This window comes from Corticium candelabrum, chromosome 1 (assembly GCF_963422355.1).
Source record: "Corticium candelabrum chromosome 1, ooCorCand1.1, whole genome shotgun sequence".
Lineage (NCBI taxonomy): Eukaryota > Metazoa > Porifera > Homoscleromorpha > Homosclerophorida > Plakinidae > Corticium > Corticium candelabrum.
In genome coordinates, this window is record NC_085085.1 from 13,686,269 (window position 1) to 13,704,168 (window position 17,900).

The 17,900-nt window shown below is 41.5% G+C and overlaps 5 protein-coding genes across 7 annotated transcripts; 2 read left to right on the plus strand and 3 right to left on the minus strand.

The window, feature by feature from the left end:
• Positions 1–153: 153 nt before the first annotated feature.
• LOC134176366 (uncharacterized) lies at positions 154–1,437 on the minus strand. Its single transcript, XM_062643040.1, has one exon. It carries the CDS (start codon positions 1,435–1,437, stop codon positions 346–348), a length of 1,092 nt encoding a protein of 363 aa, XP_062499024.1. The 3' UTR covers positions 154–345.
• Positions 1,438–2,030: 593 nt separating this feature from the next.
• Positions 2,031–7,908, minus strand: LOC134190162 (phagosome assembly factor 1-like). 3 transcript variants are annotated; one of them, XM_062658602.1, is made up of 17 exons: positions 7,818–7,888; positions 7,618–7,700; positions 7,423–7,506; positions 7,297–7,340; positions 7,157–7,239; positions 5,767–5,846; positions 5,603–5,709; positions 5,270–5,382; positions 4,665–4,741; positions 3,584–3,640; positions 3,429–3,512; positions 3,277–3,359; positions 3,164–3,210; positions 2,792–2,844; positions 2,667–2,725; positions 2,537–2,609; positions 2,031–2,256 (listed from the first exon to the last, which is right to left on the minus strand). In XM_062658602.1, exons 1-17 carry the CDS (start codon positions 7,879–7,881, stop codon positions 2,206–2,208), a joined length of 1,242 nt encoding a protein of 413 aa, XP_062514586.1. In that variant the 5' UTR covers positions 7,882–7,888; the 3' UTR covers positions 2,031–2,205. The 3 variants fall into 3 exon arrangements, with proteins under 3 accessions (XP_062514586.1, XP_062514580.1, XP_062514594.1); XM_062658596.1 differs by having other exon boundaries at positions 7,157–7,340; positions 7,818–7,908; XM_062658610.1 differs by lacking the exons at positions 2,031–2,256; positions 2,537–2,609; positions 2,667–2,725 and having other exon boundaries at positions 3,272–3,359; positions 7,157–7,340.
• A 34-nt stretch (positions 7,909–7,942) lies between these two features.
• Positions 7,943–9,522, minus strand: LOC134185728 (major facilitator superfamily domain-containing protein 10-like). The gene has a single exon (XM_062653595.1). It carries the CDS (start codon positions 9,454–9,456, stop codon positions 8,038–8,040), a length of 1,419 nt encoding a protein of 472 aa, XP_062509579.1. The 5' UTR covers positions 9,457–9,522; the 3' UTR covers positions 7,943–8,037.
• A 647-nt stretch (positions 9,523–10,169) lies between these two features.
• Positions 10,170–13,087, plus strand: LOC134184170 (uncharacterized). Its single transcript, XM_062651793.1, has 2 exons — positions 10,170–10,250; positions 10,354–13,087. Exon 2 carries the CDS (start codon positions 10,450–10,452, stop codon positions 11,062–11,064), a length of 615 nt encoding a protein of 204 aa, XP_062507777.1. The 5' UTR covers positions 10,170–10,250; positions 10,354–10,449; the 3' UTR covers positions 11,065–13,087.
• Positions 13,088–15,837: 2,750 nt separating this feature from the next.
• On the plus strand, positions 15,838–17,805 carry LOC134196129 (uncharacterized). The gene has a single exon (XM_062665206.1). It carries the CDS (start codon positions 15,946–15,948, stop codon positions 17,581–17,583), a length of 1,638 nt encoding a protein of 545 aa, XP_062521190.1. The 5' UTR covers positions 15,838–15,945; the 3' UTR covers positions 17,584–17,805.
• The last annotated feature ends 95 nt before the right edge of the window (positions 17,806–17,900 follow it).

The window sequence follows — 17,900 nt, forward strand, 5'->3', positions numbered from 1 at the left end:
ATTTCAAAGGGCACGTTTTGCTTGGTCCTTGTCTTTTTTCAAGCTAGCCTAGAAACATTAAATAGATAAATCTCTGCTCTTGACAATTTCTCAGCATGTTTTTACCAATGTTAATTGCTATTTGATGTCAAGGACAAGACACTAACCCAGGACATTTGCATAGAAGATATATAAACTAAATCTTTTAATCTAACACAGGTATCGATTACAACCTATAGGTCTGGAGTAAGTATGCATACAGCCACACAAAGTGGCACAAGAACGGCAAGGCAGACTGATCAGAACTAACAAGTACGTTTACACGCAGTGACAGCCTTCTTAGGCTGAGTCTGACAGTTTCAAAAGTTATGTAAAAAAGAGTCTTGAGAAACGCCACTGGCTGTCCAGAAAGCGGTATGGAGAAAAGTCTAGTTTGTATACAGTAGTCTTCTTAGTTGACATATCAACAGATACCAATGAGTCGGGTATTATAGGGCGATTCCATTGGTTTGGCTTATCAGTCATAAGTGCAAAAATTGTACTGCCCTCATTGTCAATGGCCGACATCCCAATGCTAACAAGAGTTAAGTTTTTTGGCAGTTCGGTGACTGTTTCTTCAGGAGGATCTGGAGGAGTCGTTGTGTTTGGTGTAACAAGTTTGACTTGTGAGACAATAAGTGGCTGGAATACATCATCCAACTTCTTCAAATCAAACAGTTTGTTGTGTGCAATATCAAAATTGAGCGATTGAGGATTTGCAAATCCAATGCGATCAAGAGTGGCATTATCAATGTTGAGACCTCTAACGATATGATCCTGTGTCATGTACCAGAAGAGGCCTGCAGAAAATGCTGCATTGAATACACAATCATCTGCTTCGTTTATAGAATATCCCCATCCTGGCAATGTATGAATGTATTGCAGCGGTGCTTTCGTCTTACTGGCATTCAAGCTAATGCGACACCACTGTCGACCCATCGGCCATCCGTAAGAAGCATTGCAGATGGCATACAACGACTTGCTTGCAGAATCATAGTCTAGAGAATTAAACCATCTTGGTGGGTCTGCGCTTGATACTGCTTGTGTGCGCAGTGTTTGCCCTGTCTTCATGTCAATAGTCAGAAGCGTGCCAGAGTCTTTGAGAACATAGAGAAGGTGATTGTCTGTAGCAGGAGTAGCGAATGCACAGATATTAGCACCATAGTCTAACGTGCCATTCCAAGCTAGTCTGATACTGCCGTTGCTAGGGTTGATCTCAAACACCGCAGATGGATAGCCATTGACCGGCGGAGGATAATATGAATTTTCTTGTTGTGTTATGACGACCAACTTATGATTCTTGTTGTCTGCATAAGATTCGCAAAAGACCAAGCACGCACAGCAAACGAAGAGAAAGGTGTACTTCATGACGTCACGTGAACCTCTATACATCACGTGCGTCAAAGGAATCTGTCCCATTAGAGTGTGGCTGCAGTCGAATAGTTGATATCTGTCTTATTGGCAATAAACATGTTCGATGCTCAATCATCCATCGATTTCATTAAATCCAGAACACAACTATGTCACAAAATGAGCAGACCTAAATCTCCAGTGCAAGCTATGACCTATAAAATACGACCATGTTTACGAATGTAGTGTTCTGCCAACTACTGGTCGTGTGTCTGATAACAGTTGACTCATGGACTGTCCTCTGATTTGTAGCATATAGCTACACTCATGTGTTACAGACAGCAGCCACTGGTACACCAAGACATCAGCAATTGGTGTAAGCAGGGTCATAGGAAACACCATGGGGCACAATAAAACTCGTTTACTTATGCTACATTCTTTCATTTTGCATTGGCAATTTAATCAAACTTGGCCAAAATAGTGGGGGCACATGCCCCAAGTCCCTGCTTCCTATGCCTATGGTAAGCCAATATGCGGATCAAAATATATACAAAATATATAGGCACTTAACTATAGTACATGTATTATGACTATCATTGTAACAAATTCACACTCAAACAAGTATCTGGTTTGCCCAGTAGATACGACTGACATCTTGCAGCTTTCAGCAGTTGGAGCCATAATCCAATTAATATCAATCAACATGTGTACATAGAATTAGCAACATACAGCAAGAAATACTCAAACAGTCCATTGAATGTGTACATATAGTCAATAACTTAGACGTGATCAGAGATGCAGCCTCTGCTGTACATACGAACGTGTGACACTCAGTCATCAGTCAGATTGAAATAACGTGATGGATGCTATATAACCATTAGCCATAACCTGCAAAAAAAACAAGTACACAAACAAACAAACAAACAGGTGAACAAAAACAAACTCATACAAACAGGCAATAAATCACACCAATGTGATAACTTACACAAATAAAGAGATAGACAAACATGCAAACACACTACACGATACACAGCTGGCAAACCAGACAGTCTGGTCTCATAATACACACACATTAATTAATTAATTAATTAATTAAGAGACAGAATAAACAAAACTGTATATGTCACAAACAACAATACGTTCAATATACAGTTGTACGCTGTTTTACTTCAAATATGATGTCTTCAACAACATAACAAAACGTAGGGCCAAAAGGATTGATTGTATTTGTTGATGAAGGTCTAAAATAATAACCTCATCACATGTATTTCATCATCTACATACATTACACTTGAAACCTGTTAAGCACAACTGGACGGACATCTGGCATGTTTAGAAACGTTTGAATAATATTCCACTGACAAATGAGAACGCATATACAGTGTGAAGCAAAGAAAACGATCAAACTAAATAAAGGTCTAACCTTCACTGATGGCGTCACTTCCATTTCATCATCCCCCAGAAGATCAGCTGTGTCTATGAAACAAGTTTTACGCATGCATTCACACATGTAGACATGCACACACTAAAACAAAAACAAATAAATAAACACACACATGTACCTATACGTGTATACACACATACACATTGCAACACACACACACACACACACACACACACACACACACACACACACACACACACACACACACACACACACACACACACACACACACACATACACACAAACACGCACGCACAGTGACACTGCTGTACACACATGTGCAAGAATACAAGCAACAACATGTTACTATGTCAGTAGTCCACCAACTCTAGTTTGTTCTTGACAACTTACCATTGAGAGGAGCCTTCAATTTAATTATAAAGTTACATCTATGATATCTGCACACACCAAGCATCAATCCAATTCACTATCCCACTATACGCAACATTTCCACCTCACATTACATTTCAAAGTCATAATGTCCTGGCACATTGGTATGAAGAACAAATTTCTTTGCAGTATGTGACTCAGCATCAAATAATACGTCCTGCAATGACGACAGAGCATGGAAACAAATCAGTTATTAGCACATTATGCAGACATGCAGAGCACCAACCACTCCCAATGTGAAGTAGTTGAAAAAATAATCAGAGTAGTAAGAATGTTGTAGCTTGTGAGGTGAGGGATCATGAATTACCATCTGTCAATAAAGTAGCACAACAAATGTTGCATGAATGAGGGAAACGTTGCTAACAGATATACACATAACACCTTGTCTTCATCTTTAGAGAAGACTTTACATGGAGTGCCTAACATTCTAATGACATCCTAATACAAACCAAAATGTGTATCAACTGATTCAACACCAAAACAAAAGACAGATTAAACAAACAATAATTGTATTATAGTATCATCACCTGCTGTATAGTTCACTTGCAAGGACAGACAAGCAACAGACAGACAAACAACAAATAGACAAACAACTGACAGACAACAGACAGACAAACAACAGACAGACAAACAGCAGATAGACAAACCACAAATACTCACTATAGACAAACAACAGATAGACAAACAACAGATACTCACTATAGACAAACAACAAATAGACAAACAACAAATAGACAAACAACAAATAGACAAACAACAAATAGACAAACAACTGACAGACAACAGACAGACAAACAACAGACAGACAAACAACAGACAGACAAACAACAAACAGACAAACAACAGACAGACAAACAACAAACAGACAAACAACAGACAGACAAACAACAGATAGACAAACAACAGATAGACAAACAACAGATACTCACTATAGACAAACAACAAATAGACAAACAACTGACAGACAAACAACTGACAGACAACAGACAGACAAACAACAGACAGACAAACAACAGACAGACAAACAACAGATAGACAAATAACAGATACTCACTATAGACAAACAACAGATAGTACTAGTGCTCCTAGACAAACAACAAACAGACAAACAACAGATAGACAAATAACAGATAGACAAATAACAGATAGACAAATAACAGATAGACAAACAACAGATAGACAAACAACAGATAGTACTCCTAGACAAACAAAAGATGCTCATTACAGACAAACAACAGACTGACAAATGACAGACAGACACAACGGACAGACAAACAACAGACAGACAAACAACAGACAGTATAACAACAGCTAGACAAACACACATATTGCCATGCATACAGGCAAGCAGATAGACTAGAAACAGACAAGCTACAGGATGCAAGTAAAGCAGGTAAACGCATGCACAAGAACAAGATGATATACAATACAGAAGACACGTACAACAAAATGTGTGGTATACCTCACACGAACTTCCAAATGGCACAAACTCCTCTCTAAACTCTTGGCTTAATTCAGAGCTACCTCGAGCAACAGCAACTGCAACCATGTAATCAATGAAAAGTGTAAGCATTTATTGCTATCAAATCTACACACACACACACACACACACACACACACACACACACACACACACACACACACACACACACACCAACCTCCCACATTTACAATTTTCCCACAACAAACAAATAGTGAAATTAATCCACAAACAAAAAACCTCATGATGATTAGTACAACTAGCTTGAAAGTGATGTACAATGTCTTGTACATCTCAGGGCATAGTCTGCAGATAAGTCAAACAGACTGAAGAGCTCAGTCATTTTAGTACACCAAACCTAATACTTAATAACACCAGACATGCAATGAATACAATAACAAAAACATCCTGACTATAAACATCAAACATCAATGTGAATGCACTGACTGCAGACAAACATTCAAAACTCAGCAAGAGACTAAGTTAATCCAATAACACAATTCGTGATGTGGCCTAGCAAGCGTTTGAGTTTCCCTATAGCCCAAATGTTACACCACAAAATGACAAGTAGTAGGACATATCATTGCCTTCTAATGACAGATTGAATCGGAGTCCTTTGACCTTTCCACTGTTTCTCACAACCAACACTTCCGCTGCATACGTATGACCGTCGTAGCAACTGATTGGAAGATCAGGAGCGCTACAATATCAAATATCAACATTACATCAATGCAAACACACACACACACACACACACACACACACCGACACACACACACACACACACACACACACACACACACACACACACCGACACACACACACACACACACACACACACACACACACACACACCGACACACACACACACACACACACACACACACACACACACACACACACACACACACACACACAACCTGCTACTGTTGAACTTGCTTCCACTGTAGATAAATATACGAGACACGATGAGTGACAAAATCTCTGGTGAAATGTCCAAGTCAGCAAGTTTGCGACTCTCTAAACTCTGTAAGAAAAGACACAATAAAGTATGTAGTCGACCAAAACCGATAAGACATCCAACCTTGTAGTTGGCATCAGTAGGAAACATAAACGAGATGCCTCGAAATGACAATACAAGTCTCTGGTGTGTTTGGTCATGCTCTAGAAATAGACAGTGCAAACATATAGTGTGATTTCTGGTAACTACTCGGACCACTCCATTTCATGTCACTTCAATATCAATAAACTATACAACAATTAGTTTCTGCTATTCCCTCCTTACAGAAGACTGAAGCATATCAATCAACTAGAAGTCATCTAGGATGGGATGAGATGAGATGGAATCGCATAGCCCACATAGCCAGTTTTTGCTAATTCCTCCGTCAAGGGGAGTGTGTTCAGAGGGGTGCTCATTTTTGAACTCATCTAAGATTTGGCAAGGTCTTCATATCTAAAATTTCATATTGACAGACTGACAATTAAGACAGACAGACAGACAGACAGACATATGTATGTTTGAAATAAATGTTATTTGACACACAGACAGACAGACAGACAGACAGACAGACATGCAGGTCTTCCCACATTAGCTTTCTTGCACTAGTGATTTAGACATTTCATTCTAGTTGTAGCCTTTTAATTTTATTGCAGAAATGTGCATTAGTTTGATCTAAGAAATACATGATCATGACAGCCAGGCAGCCAGGCAGCCAGGCAGCCAGACACACACACACACACACACACACACACACACACACACACACACACACACACACAAGCACATCTGAAAACTTTACAACCTCACTCAGCTATGCTGTGTGGGTTGCAATTAGTGTAACAATTGGACGTCTGCTTCATACCACAAGTGCAATTCATGTTCCTTAGACACGATTTCACACTACATGTCATTTCATTTACCACGTTCACATGACCTTACAATTTTACAAACTCCATAATCTCAATAACAATTAATTGACAAAGGACACATCTCTTTATTCCTGTTCTTCTCTTCTGAAAGACGTAAAAAAGGCAACGAGCATGTGCACTACAGCCAAACTGATTCTTCACAAAGAAAGCATATTTTGAAATGCAATTTTACTTGTAAAAGCTGTCAGAAAGGCTGGAGAAGGAAACCTTCACCAACCATGGCACAGGCACCTGAGAGTAACACCCTTAAGGAAATCCCCAGAGCAGTTTGACTGTGCTCCAATTGGATTCCATGCCTGTAGCAGGGAAGGCTCCAGCCAATGCTTCTGAGCCTTTCCACACTTTCGCTGCGGTACTGACAAACAGACAAACGTCTGATGAATTTGTATTATGCCTGTTTGAGACACCACCCGTACACATTTATATGGTAAACCGTATAAATGTTTGAGACGGTCTCAATAATTATTAATTTTAAGAAAGCAATGGCATTAATTCCAACACAATCGATTATAGTGATGTCTAGATCGGTTGCAGTGGAGACTCACCATGTAGAAACGTAGCTCCAAACGACTCCTCTATCTTTCTGTATGTTGGTGGTATGTTTTCTGGCAAGTTGAAATGTGACCCTCTGATTGACACAACCAGCTCACCAAGACAACAAGCGTCACAACAAAAACTACAATACCCATATCTCAATTTCACCTTTGTCAAATCATAAATTTCAATAATCTAGAACAATCTCATCTATAGTTTCCCTCCTATATATGGACACACGCCAAACAGACAGAACAAGACAGCGACCGTCGGGCACCTTTAGTCTCTGAGTTATAGCGTCGAATTTATAGCGAATGCCATTTTCGCTTAGATCGATAACGATGTCTTGCAGCAATGGCTCCTTAAAAGAACAAATCAATGGATACAGAATCTGATACAGATACATGTAATACCTAGATGAAATAATAGATGTACACACGTACATTACATCATCCACCACTAGACAACTAACCTGTTGGTTGTATAAAATTTGTACGCTTCTGATCGTCTGATTCTGGGACTTGAGAGTCTTTACTGCTTGGCAGACAGTCATGCCTACGACAGGAAGGTGTTTAGAGTGAGGAGACGCCCGTGATCATGAGCGTCACATCGCGGTTTCATTGCCTGTTTGTATGGCAGCCGTACGTCGATGTGAAGATGAAGACAACTTACCGAGAATTATTTCCCATTGTTCATTGCCTAGCGAACGTTCGGGTACGACCAGTAGATCTAACATTAGCAGAGTGAGGATTTCTAGGCTACAACGCGCATGCGCAGAGTTCCCAGGCTAAGGCGGGAATACTTGATGTATTTGAACTGTAACTATGGAAACGATATAGAACGTACATTCAAACTAACTGTTCAATCTGGTCTCTCACCTTGTCAACATTGACTATTCTATAGCCTTATTTCTCGCTAATGACAACATCATGAGAGGAACAACTAGCAGTAGGGCACCTCCTAGATAGCAAGTTATTGCACTAAAACTCCAATAAATGGCACATGCTAGTCCCGGGCCAAGAGCTCTTGCTAGAGCTCCCAACGATCTAAATATTCCCATGATCCTGCCCTTTTCCATATCTGAGCCATGTTGAGAAATCAACGATGTAATGAAAGGAACGACAGTTCCAGCTCCAAATGAATAAAGAGCCAGTCCACTGAACAACAAAGTCAAACCTTGGGCACATCCAATCATTATCATTCCAGGCATGAGAATGGCAATGCCTTGAGTTGCAGTCTGTAACTCAAAGCCACTAGGACGACGACGAACGTAAACGCCCTGAGTGAGAATCATTATGATGCCAATGAACAAGAACATTTTGCCTTGCTCCATTCCACTGAAATGGAAACGTTCGTGAGTGAGAAATGTCAACGAATACTCCAGTCCAGAAAATAGAAGAAGATATAGAAAGTACGAAAAGCCAAGAATTCTAACTCTCTTGAGATCTGCACTCTGCAGACTGTGCATGGCACTGAACTGAAACAAAGAAAAAGGATTAATCAAGTGCCACGCCTCCACAAGGCTACTTCCAATGGAAAATGTTTTTTGATTTTTTGGCAAAGTCTCCTTGAAAAACCACCAGACAAAAACAATATCCACCAAAGCCAAACAGCAAGAAAACGTTGCAGCTCTAGCAAATGGGTACACGTCAACATCAACCGTTGTTACAGTGTAGCGAGAAAATATAGCTCCCATGATAGGTCCAACAATAAATGCAATGCTGAATGCAACTCCTATCACGGCCATTCCTTTGCTTCGATTTTTAGAAGATGTCACGTCTGTCATAATGGCTGTACTCAAACTCACATTGCCCTTACTGACTCCACCAATAACGCGAGCGAGAACAAACCAAGAGAAATCACGAGAAACAGCCCAGACAGCATATGAGAAAGCAATGCCCATCATCGACAAGAGGAGAACTGGTCGCCTTCCATACACATCCGACAGACTACCAATCATAGGAGAACTAAAAAACTGAAGAAAAGAAAAGAGTGATCCGAGCAGACCTCCAAATAGTACTGTGTCATATCTTGACGTATCTGGAGCTCCAACTAAAGTTCGAAAATAGCGCACTTTCTCCAGAAGATAACTGTACAGTCCTTGTTGATCTGTCCTACTGTAATAATCAAGAATAGACGGCATCAATGGTAGAATGCACGTGAAAGCGATCAGATCGATAAGCAGCGACAAGAAGACAACGAATATGGCTTTGTGAGCGCTTCTTGCACGATCTTTCTCTGCCTTTTCGTCGTCTGTCAGTTGGGAGCTTGTCTCGTCATGTAGGTGAGGTTTCTCGCTACTCCTCAGCATATTTGTTCGACTCAAGGGGTATCCAGAGAAGGAGAACGTTGAACTGTTGGTATGAACAATATCCAGGGCGTTACCAGCGTAGTTCCGAGTGATAACGCACGCTACCAAACAATACTTATGATCACATCCGTTCATTAATCAGAGCAGCATTCTTGTGCAGCCGTATTTTGTCCTAGGACAGCTAGTTTTTGTCGTGACACTACCGTAGCAAACTTCGCAAAGCTATTTGAATCTTCGGACGGTAAACAATGAATGCATACTCTGTTAGTGAAACTTAATAAATGAATTCGCATTTTATCAAATCCCACCACTCAGTTATTACTACTATGTGTGCCATTAAAGATGTAGATATTAATTAATTAATCTTTATAGCGATTGCGATTCCCCAAAGTCTCTAGCTGTTTCGAATACTAGGCATGAGAGTTCATGACATAGTTTGATCTACACAAGGGTGTCGAACTGTCGTCATGTCGTCAATTTTGGCGACAGAGGTCGTGTGACGTCACGATTGGCGACAGACTATCCAAATTTTGGCGACAAGAGTTCTGACTTCAGCATCAACTAAGTAGGTAGCTACAGGAAAGGATGTGGTGAAGCACGTGATGTTTAAGTTCGCGAGTACACCACGCGTATTGCAAGAAAGTGTGTGGCCATTTTAGATATAGATTTGGTGGCAAGCATGCAGCATCCGGGTACTGGTGATGGCGTGACAAACTACCGTGCGGTCGTTCTTCTCTAAGTTCTGGCACTGCTCGTCAAGCCGCAGTGATCAACGAAACCAAGATGCAGTCGAGGTGCGAAAAGTCGTTCAGCCTCTTTCATTTCTCATTCTCTAGTTACAGATAGCTCAGTCAAGGTACTGCAATAACAATTTTTTGTTTGATTTTGATCATTCAGGTTTCTGACTCAGTCTGTGAACCTAGTCCTAAAGTGCCTAAGGTGACAGTGAATGAGAAACGAAGTTTCAAGGCTGAATGGAGAGATGAGTTCTTGATGGACTTGGTGACTAAAGACACCAAGGAAATGATGACGTGCATGATTTGCTGGCAAACTTTTGACTGTTCTGGTAATTCTAGTCCCAGGCTAGATACTATCAAGAAGCATCACAAGAGGAAACATGACGAACTGAGAGGTTATGATGTCAGTAGGAAAAAATTGATTATTAGGAAATATGTCAAAGAAAAGGAAGAGTCACAAAATGAAATGACAAAGCTTACAACACCCGACTGGCTTTCAAAGGTTGCTCCTTACAAAATGGCTTTCATTATTGGTCAATATAAACGACCATTTTCTGACTGCCAAATGCTTATGGAATTTGCAATGTCTGCTGACCCAAACTCACCGGTCTTTGCAAGGATGCGCTCTAGCAGACAAACAGTTACTCGTGGAATGGTAAACATTCATGATTATATTGTGAAGAAATATACGATGATGTCAATAGTTCATTGTTTTGGTCTGCAATGGCTGATGAACGACAGACTCATCTGTCACAGAGCAGCTGATTTTGTATGTTCGATTGTCAATATTGCCAAAAAATGTGTCCAAACACAATTCTTGGCTGTAGAACCTTTAGAAGGGCATCCAAAATTCAGAAAATATAATTTTTGACTTAATAAAGGCCATCTTTGAGAAGTTTGAATCACCAAGGGAATCGCTGGTTGGATACTCAAGCGATGGCGCTTCTGTAATGACAGGGGTGAGAAAAGGAGTGGCTGCTAAGCTGAAAGCACAATATAATCCAAAGCTCTTTACTCAGCATTGTTTTAACCATAGACTGGTACTTGCTTCCAAAGATGCCCAGAAAGAGATTCCAGGCGAAGTAGAAACCACTATAAAAGACGTTCTAGGGGCACGTTTCCACTAGTGCCTAAACCGGTTTAACAAGTGGTTTAAGCTAAACTGGTTTAAGAATTCACTTGTTTCCACCTGCTCTAAACCAGTTCTGTTTTAAACCTAAACCGCTTTCCTAAACCCACTTCAAAGTAGGTTTAGCAAAGTGGTTTAGGTTTAACTGTCACGTGACAGTAGCGCGCTTGTTTAGATGGCTTCTGACAATGTTGTTTTGATGATATTGACTATTTTGCTGGGATAGGATTGCCCTAAAAGATGTAAGGGTCGTTAACTAGGGGAAAGAAATCAGTAGCTACGGAGAGAGACAAGACGGTGTCCTTGGTCATCGTCATGCAAATTCCTACTAGCAGATGCTGAATCAGTGAAACTAACAGTTGCTCTGACTCGGCGACAAAGCAGCCCAATTCTTCAAAATAAGGCGTTCCTAGACTAGTGGAAACAGTCGCTTGCTTGAACTGGTTTAGTTCTTAAACCCATTTAAGCTAGACTAGTTTAAGGTGCAGCTAGTGGAAACACAGCCTAGATCACTTTAGGTACAGCCCAGTGGCTCAAAGCAGTCTCAGGGAAATATGTGAACTGAACAGTGAGCTCTTTGTCAAACTGGTACAGTATCACAAAATTCGTTGGTTGTCCTTACACCAATGTGTTGACAGAATGGAGTGACTTCATGATCTGCTAGTGGAATATTTTGAATCCAGATCTATTGACATGCACAGCCGAAAGTCTGCAAGAGACTGTTGTAGAGATCTGTATGAACGTCTGTGTGATCCATCATTTAACCTGTACCTTTCATTCCTCAATTTCTACCTGCCAATGTTAGGGGAAGTGAATGAGCTCTGTCAAGAGGAGAATATTAACATTTGGTCTGCATACAAGAAAATTCTTTCTATGAAGAAATTTTTGGCTGAAGCAGTTGTTTTTGATGTCAACAAGACTTGCTACTCAGAGATGACAACTTGCGGTCTGTAGATGAAGGAAGATATGACCAAGATCATGAAGCTGATGAGAGTGATGACGAAGATGATAATGGTATTTCCTTTTCTTCTGGTGAATTTCTGATATCTGGAAGCAAACAGTTGAGCATGACTTGTTGACCAGTCGACAGAGACAATCTCTTCTGGAGAACTGTGCACGTTTTTTTCATAGACTAATACAGAGTCTAAACAAGCGCTTTCCAGAGTGCCAGTTTATAGTACAAGATTGTTCATTTTTAGACCCCAGGCGACGGAAAAATTCTTCAGTCAATATCACTGCTGTTATTGACAGGTTCAACAATGGGTTCATGGATGGTCAGTTGGTAGCACGTCAGTATGGACAATACAGGCATGACAATGATGTGGATTTCATCCTTCAAGAGAATGATGGCAATGTAGTATCTTTTTGGTGTGACTTGTTTCTGAATTATTCTGGATACAAGGAACTTAGGAAACTCAGCATCTTGCTCCTAAGCTTGTCTCCTAACACTTGTGACTGTGAGCGTGGTTTCAGTGTACTTAATTTTGTCAAAAATGAATACAGATGTAAGCTCACCAGTGAAAACGTTAGTGCATACATTGCAGTAGGTATGGAGCGTCGAACGGTAGATGACTTTCCGTTTGTAAAGTTTGTCAAGTAAGCGTAAGTGAATTGTTCGGGAACTCAGTAGTGGAAGCAGCTAGAACTTTTCAGCATAGATAAATTTCAGTTTGCAGATTTTGTCAACTAATTATATTAGTAAGGTGTTTGATTGTTCATAACTGCTGGTACGAGTACCACATAGTGCAATTAAAATAGAAAACGCCAGTCCACCCATGATTCTTGGAATCTTGTATGTAGCATGCCTAATTAATAAATTGTAATTATATAGCGTGCTCTATATCCGGGGTCTTTGGCGCCAACACGCTCTTGTCACAAAAGAAATATGTTTGGACACCCCTGCCAGTACACCGACTGTAATTGTTTTCTCACTAGCTGTTTACTGTTATAGCCTGAGGTGTTGCTAGAATAAAAGCTGATGCGCGTCTGCTAACATTCGTGTGTCATTGCAACACCTAGAGTAGCTAGCACGGCATCCGCGCACATGCCTACTAGATAGTAAAAGCCTTGATACGCAGAATTCTTATTCTCGCATAGTAGAACAAGACTGGCTGCGCTATTGGGAAAATACTGGAGTCATTGCGATTTTCACACGTAGTAGACTGACAAGTGCAGTTGTACAGTGCGCTACATAAAAGCGATAACAATGAGCGCATGCGCGATTGCCGGACGATAGTCGTACAGTACTTCGTGTACAAGCAGTCCGTCAGCCAACATCCCATAGCGCGTTTCTTAGAGTGTCAAGCGAGGCGTGTCCGCGCCCCCGCAAATTGTGACACGTGGTCGAAGATACGCTCCTGCAAGATATTGCTAGATATCTAGTAGAAGCGTAAAATCCGGACTCGAAACAATAGACCTTGACGTTCGGGCTATCGACTGATTCTTCTAGGTCGCTCTGCTGCTTTGTGTATTGCCACCGTTTTTTGCGAAATTCCGTGCAGAGCCTCAGCTGCCAGACATGGGCGTGTCATTCACTAGTCTCATATCTTTTATTTTGAATAGCTACACAACAAAAGGAATGTTCACGCTACGATTTCCACGTACTCTTGAAGCCGCAGCGTTCTCAAGAGGTTTTTGCCCCCAAATGAAGCTTGGGTTACTTACTGTCCGCGTACATCAGGCACTGTATTACCAGACGAGATGGCTGAAAGCGGCTTCCATTTCATGTACTACCCTTACCGTTTGCCGTTACAACGTAGTAATTAGCGAATCTTGCTGAACTTAGCAATGATCATAGAAATTTCAAGTAATAACTAATTAACCAAACTTTCCTGGTTCCACTTCAAAGACCTAGCAAGCATAATCTATTTCATACTGTTAGTTTCACCAAGTGGACTTTAGTAAGAGATGTATAGATTAATATGTAGTCAGTAATTTCGAATTCAGTAGTTTCATTAGATCATTTTCAATAAATTGCGTAGGGAAGCATCAGGATTTGACTGACGTAATGCTGTTGATAACTTAGATTAGATGCATAGATTTGTGAACATCGAAATATACAGGAATCGCCGACACATTGTGTAGAGTAATTGAGTGATGAACGACTTGTTGAGAGATGAGGTGATGAGCTAGGTAAAAAGCTAGATGAACACGAAATGGGACACACAATTAAATACTGAAAATAGAGGAGCCGGGATTCTCCTCTCCCTGAATTGTATCAGTTTTAGTCTCGCGTAGCCAGACCATCTCCGCCTACATGTTCATCCAGTTCTTCTTGCAAACGAAATTCATCGCCTGAGTTACTCAAATGCTCTGATTGGAGATTAGTACACAGAAGACAGCCATGCCCACAAACAGACCTTCCTTCTAATTAGCACACTGACATGTACAGCGTTTGCTCCTACACCCAGTCTTGTATCCACAGCCTCGAGTCAACGAAACCACTGCTTCTTTTATTGTTCCCCTGTGTTCAGGTGCTCGAGCGCAGAACTGCGGTAGACAATAACGACTATACGATCATATACCAGAGGACATGCATGCCAGACGTGCCACTTCAGAGGCGTAACTAGGCATGAGGCAACCGAGGCAGTTGCCTCGGTAAAAAAAAGGGTGTGGCGTTGCAAAAACTTTGCTAGATGTATCAGTTAGTAGATAACAGGAAAGATCGGGCATTCTGCACGCGGTTACCGAACAGAAGAAGTCCTCTTTCACCACTGTTCTCGCACTTAGCTAGCGCACGTTCACGGCACGTGAAGCACTTGCCACACACGTGACTGAGAAACCTCGAGGTTAATTAATTAATTAATTAATATTAACTTGCCTCGGTAAAATTTTAATGCTAGTTACGCCCCTGCACTTTGAGGTTCGCAAACAGCTTTCGGTGTGTAGTCTCATACAAATTTCAATACTAAATTTAACAATCAGACGCATCTTCTACAGGAAAAAAGCACTTTCCGCGAGAATTATCGCTCAAGACAGCAGTGGCCCCAAAAACTAACATGCCACCTCGTTCCCACTATTCGCGTAATTACGTCGATTCGCGTCAATTTTTCAACTTTTTGCCTGCACAACCTTCCCTGCTTGCACAGCAGTATAACCAGAACTACCACAGTAGCAAAGTTAGAGTGCACCGACCGCACCTCAAGCGCGACATTACATGGCCTACTAAAAATAAAATGTGACCGCACCCACGCTCCTACAGGGATTGGCTGACGGACTGCATGTACTGTACACCTACAAATTTATTCGTACCGTAGTCTCGCGTAGCCAGATTCCTTTCCGGCGCGTTATACTCCCCTTTCCGGGCAGAAGTATGATGCGCAGAAAGAGGTCTGGCTACGCGAGACTAGCGCATGCGCGCCTTGGGTTGGCTTTACAGTTTCTAATAAATGTATGTCGAGAACCTGCTGTTGTACAGTCAACTAGCAATAAACGAGCACCACTAAAACATTTAATTTTACATTCTCACAATAGATGCGCTTGCGCAATTTATATTTATCACGTGATGTGGTCAGTTCTTACTAATCATTTTCAGATTGATCATTCTTGTCTGACCACTGGCGAGACGTGTCGTTGCTGGTCGCCTTCCCGCTTTATTGTCCAACAGCTAAAAAAGGCACAACGATGCAAGCGACGCTGACGTTTCTGCTCGCATTTTTCGCTGTTTTCTTGCTGTCTCCGGAGCTTGTGTCCAGCAAACGTGCACCTGCAGCTGCCAAGAAGCCCATGTGTAACCGCGAGTGCAAACGCGAGCAGCTCATCCGAAATCACCGCCAACAGCTGGAAGACAAACTGCGTCAGGATCGACTTGCTCGTCGCGCAAGCTGGCAGCGAAATGAGAGCAAGATAAGATGGACAGAGGTCAATCAGGACGATTTACTAGCACTTGTGTCATTGTACAACAACACAAATGGAGCGAAATGGGTAAAAAACAGCGGTTGGACGAATGGAATGCATGGAGATCCGTGCGGTCAGCAGTGGTATGGTGTGTCATGCAACGCCGACAACAGAGTCATCGATATCGAGATGGTCTACAACCGGCTGTCCGGCAGACTGCCGGACGATTTGGCAAGGGCCGACCAACTGCAGCATTTGGTCTTGTATTCTAATGCTTTGAGTGGCCCAATTCCGTCAAACCTGTTCTCACACCCTAACCTGGTGGAACTGAATCTGAATTACAATGAGCTGTCGGGTCAACTGCCTTCGCAGGTGCGCATGCCCAAACTCGAGCGTTTGATTCTTTATACCAATAAACTGACGGGACCATTACCCGAAGAATGGGACACTCCCGAGCTGTTTTATTTCGAGATTTCATCGAATGTGTTTACTGGTCGTCTTCCCCCTGCTATCGGAGATTTAGAAAAACTGGAACTACTCATCATTTCTCGAAATAATCTGACTGGTCCGTTTCCGTCTAGTCTTGCTCGGCTCAGTCGTCTGAATAAACTGTGGTTGTTTAACAATGAACTTAGAGGCGAATTTCCAGACTTACGATCTTCGAGCAACATGAACGACTGTCAGATGGATGGCATCACTGGTCCTTTTCCGAACTGGCTGGCCAGTAGTTGGCCAAAAGTACAGTACTTATTGTTGGTGAGAGGAAATATGAGTGGACAACTTCCAGAGTCTGTGTGTGATATTCAAAGCATTAAACAGTTGTGGCTATTTCAGAACAACTTTGAAGGCGAGATACCGAGTTGTTTAGGTAGACTGAAGTCATTGTTGAGTCTGGAGCTGTCGGACAACAAGCTGTCAGGCTCGATTCCCGAGAGTTTGGGCGATGCGTCCAGTTTGAGAGACCTCTACTTATCACGAAATAACTTGACAGGAGGAATACCGGAAAGCCTCGGTAATCTCAAGATGGAGATCCTCGATCTGTCAAATAACATGTTGATTGGAGGCATTCCGTCATCATTTGAGAACTATATCAACCATACCTTTTCATTTTCTCTTTGTTATAATCTGCTGTCGGGTCCAATACCACAGAATCTCGAAACATTTTTCAAGTTCATCGATCACTTTACGTGTAACTTGTATGATAACCCTTGGTCGTGTCCTCTTCCCTCGTTTGTTCCAAAAAGCTGTCAGTGTGGATGTTCAGAGTGTAGTAGTGTTGCGGATCACACAGAGTGTTCTCAATGTACAGCGCACTCTCATTGTGGCTATTGCTCGTATGGATCAAACTGTCTGGCAGGTATACAGTCGGGTTCGACTGGGTATTTTTGCCCGGTTGGACAGTGGAAGTATGCTGGTGAATGCTGAAGATGAAATTATAACTTTGATCAGCTTTGAGATGGTCTAGGATTGAAGTGTGTGTTTGTTTGTGTTTACGTTTTTGGTACAATCATGTTTACATGAGAATTGTTTTGCTGGCAGAAACTGACTGCTATGGGTACATGACTGATAGTTAGGCTATAGTAGTGTAGTCTAGTTACTACAGAAATGTAGTCACTCTAAAGAATGCTCAGATTCTAAAATCAGTTACGTTATGAATAGGAAGGTCACTATGAACCGGGTTAACGTCATGGGGTGTGTTTCCACGTGCTCTTTACATAAGGCCTAAAATAATTATTGTCACA

Bases quoted from the DNA above. Each gene is read 5' to 3' on its own strand.
- LOC134190162 (XM_062658596.1), bottom strand. From the start codon at position 7,881: ATGTTAGATCTACTGGTCGTACCCGAACGTTCGCTAGGCAATGAACAA. The intron at 3,360-3,428 runs GTTGGTGCTCTG...TCGTCATTGCAG, and splicing joins ACTACTTCACATTGGGAGTG to GACGTATTATTTGATGCTGA. The intron at 2,845-3,163 runs GTAAGTTGTCAA...CTTGTTTCATAG, and splicing joins ATTGAAGGCTCCTCTCAATG to ACACAGCTGATCTTCTGGGG.
- LOC134176366 (XM_062643040.1), bottom strand. From the start codon at position 1,437: ATGGGACAGATTCCTTTGACGCACGTGATGTATAGAGGTTCACGTGAC.
- LOC134185728 (XM_062653595.1), bottom strand. From the start codon at position 9,456: ATGCTGAGGAGTAGCGAGAAACCTCACCTACATGACGAGACAAGCTCC.
- LOC134184170 (XM_062651793.1), top strand. From the start codon at position 10,450: ATGGACTTGGTGACTAAAGACACCAAGGAAATGATGACGTGCATGATT.
- LOC134196129 (XM_062665206.1), top strand. From the start codon at position 15,946: ATGCAAGCGACGCTGACGTTTCTGCTCGCATTTTTCGCTGTTTTCTTG.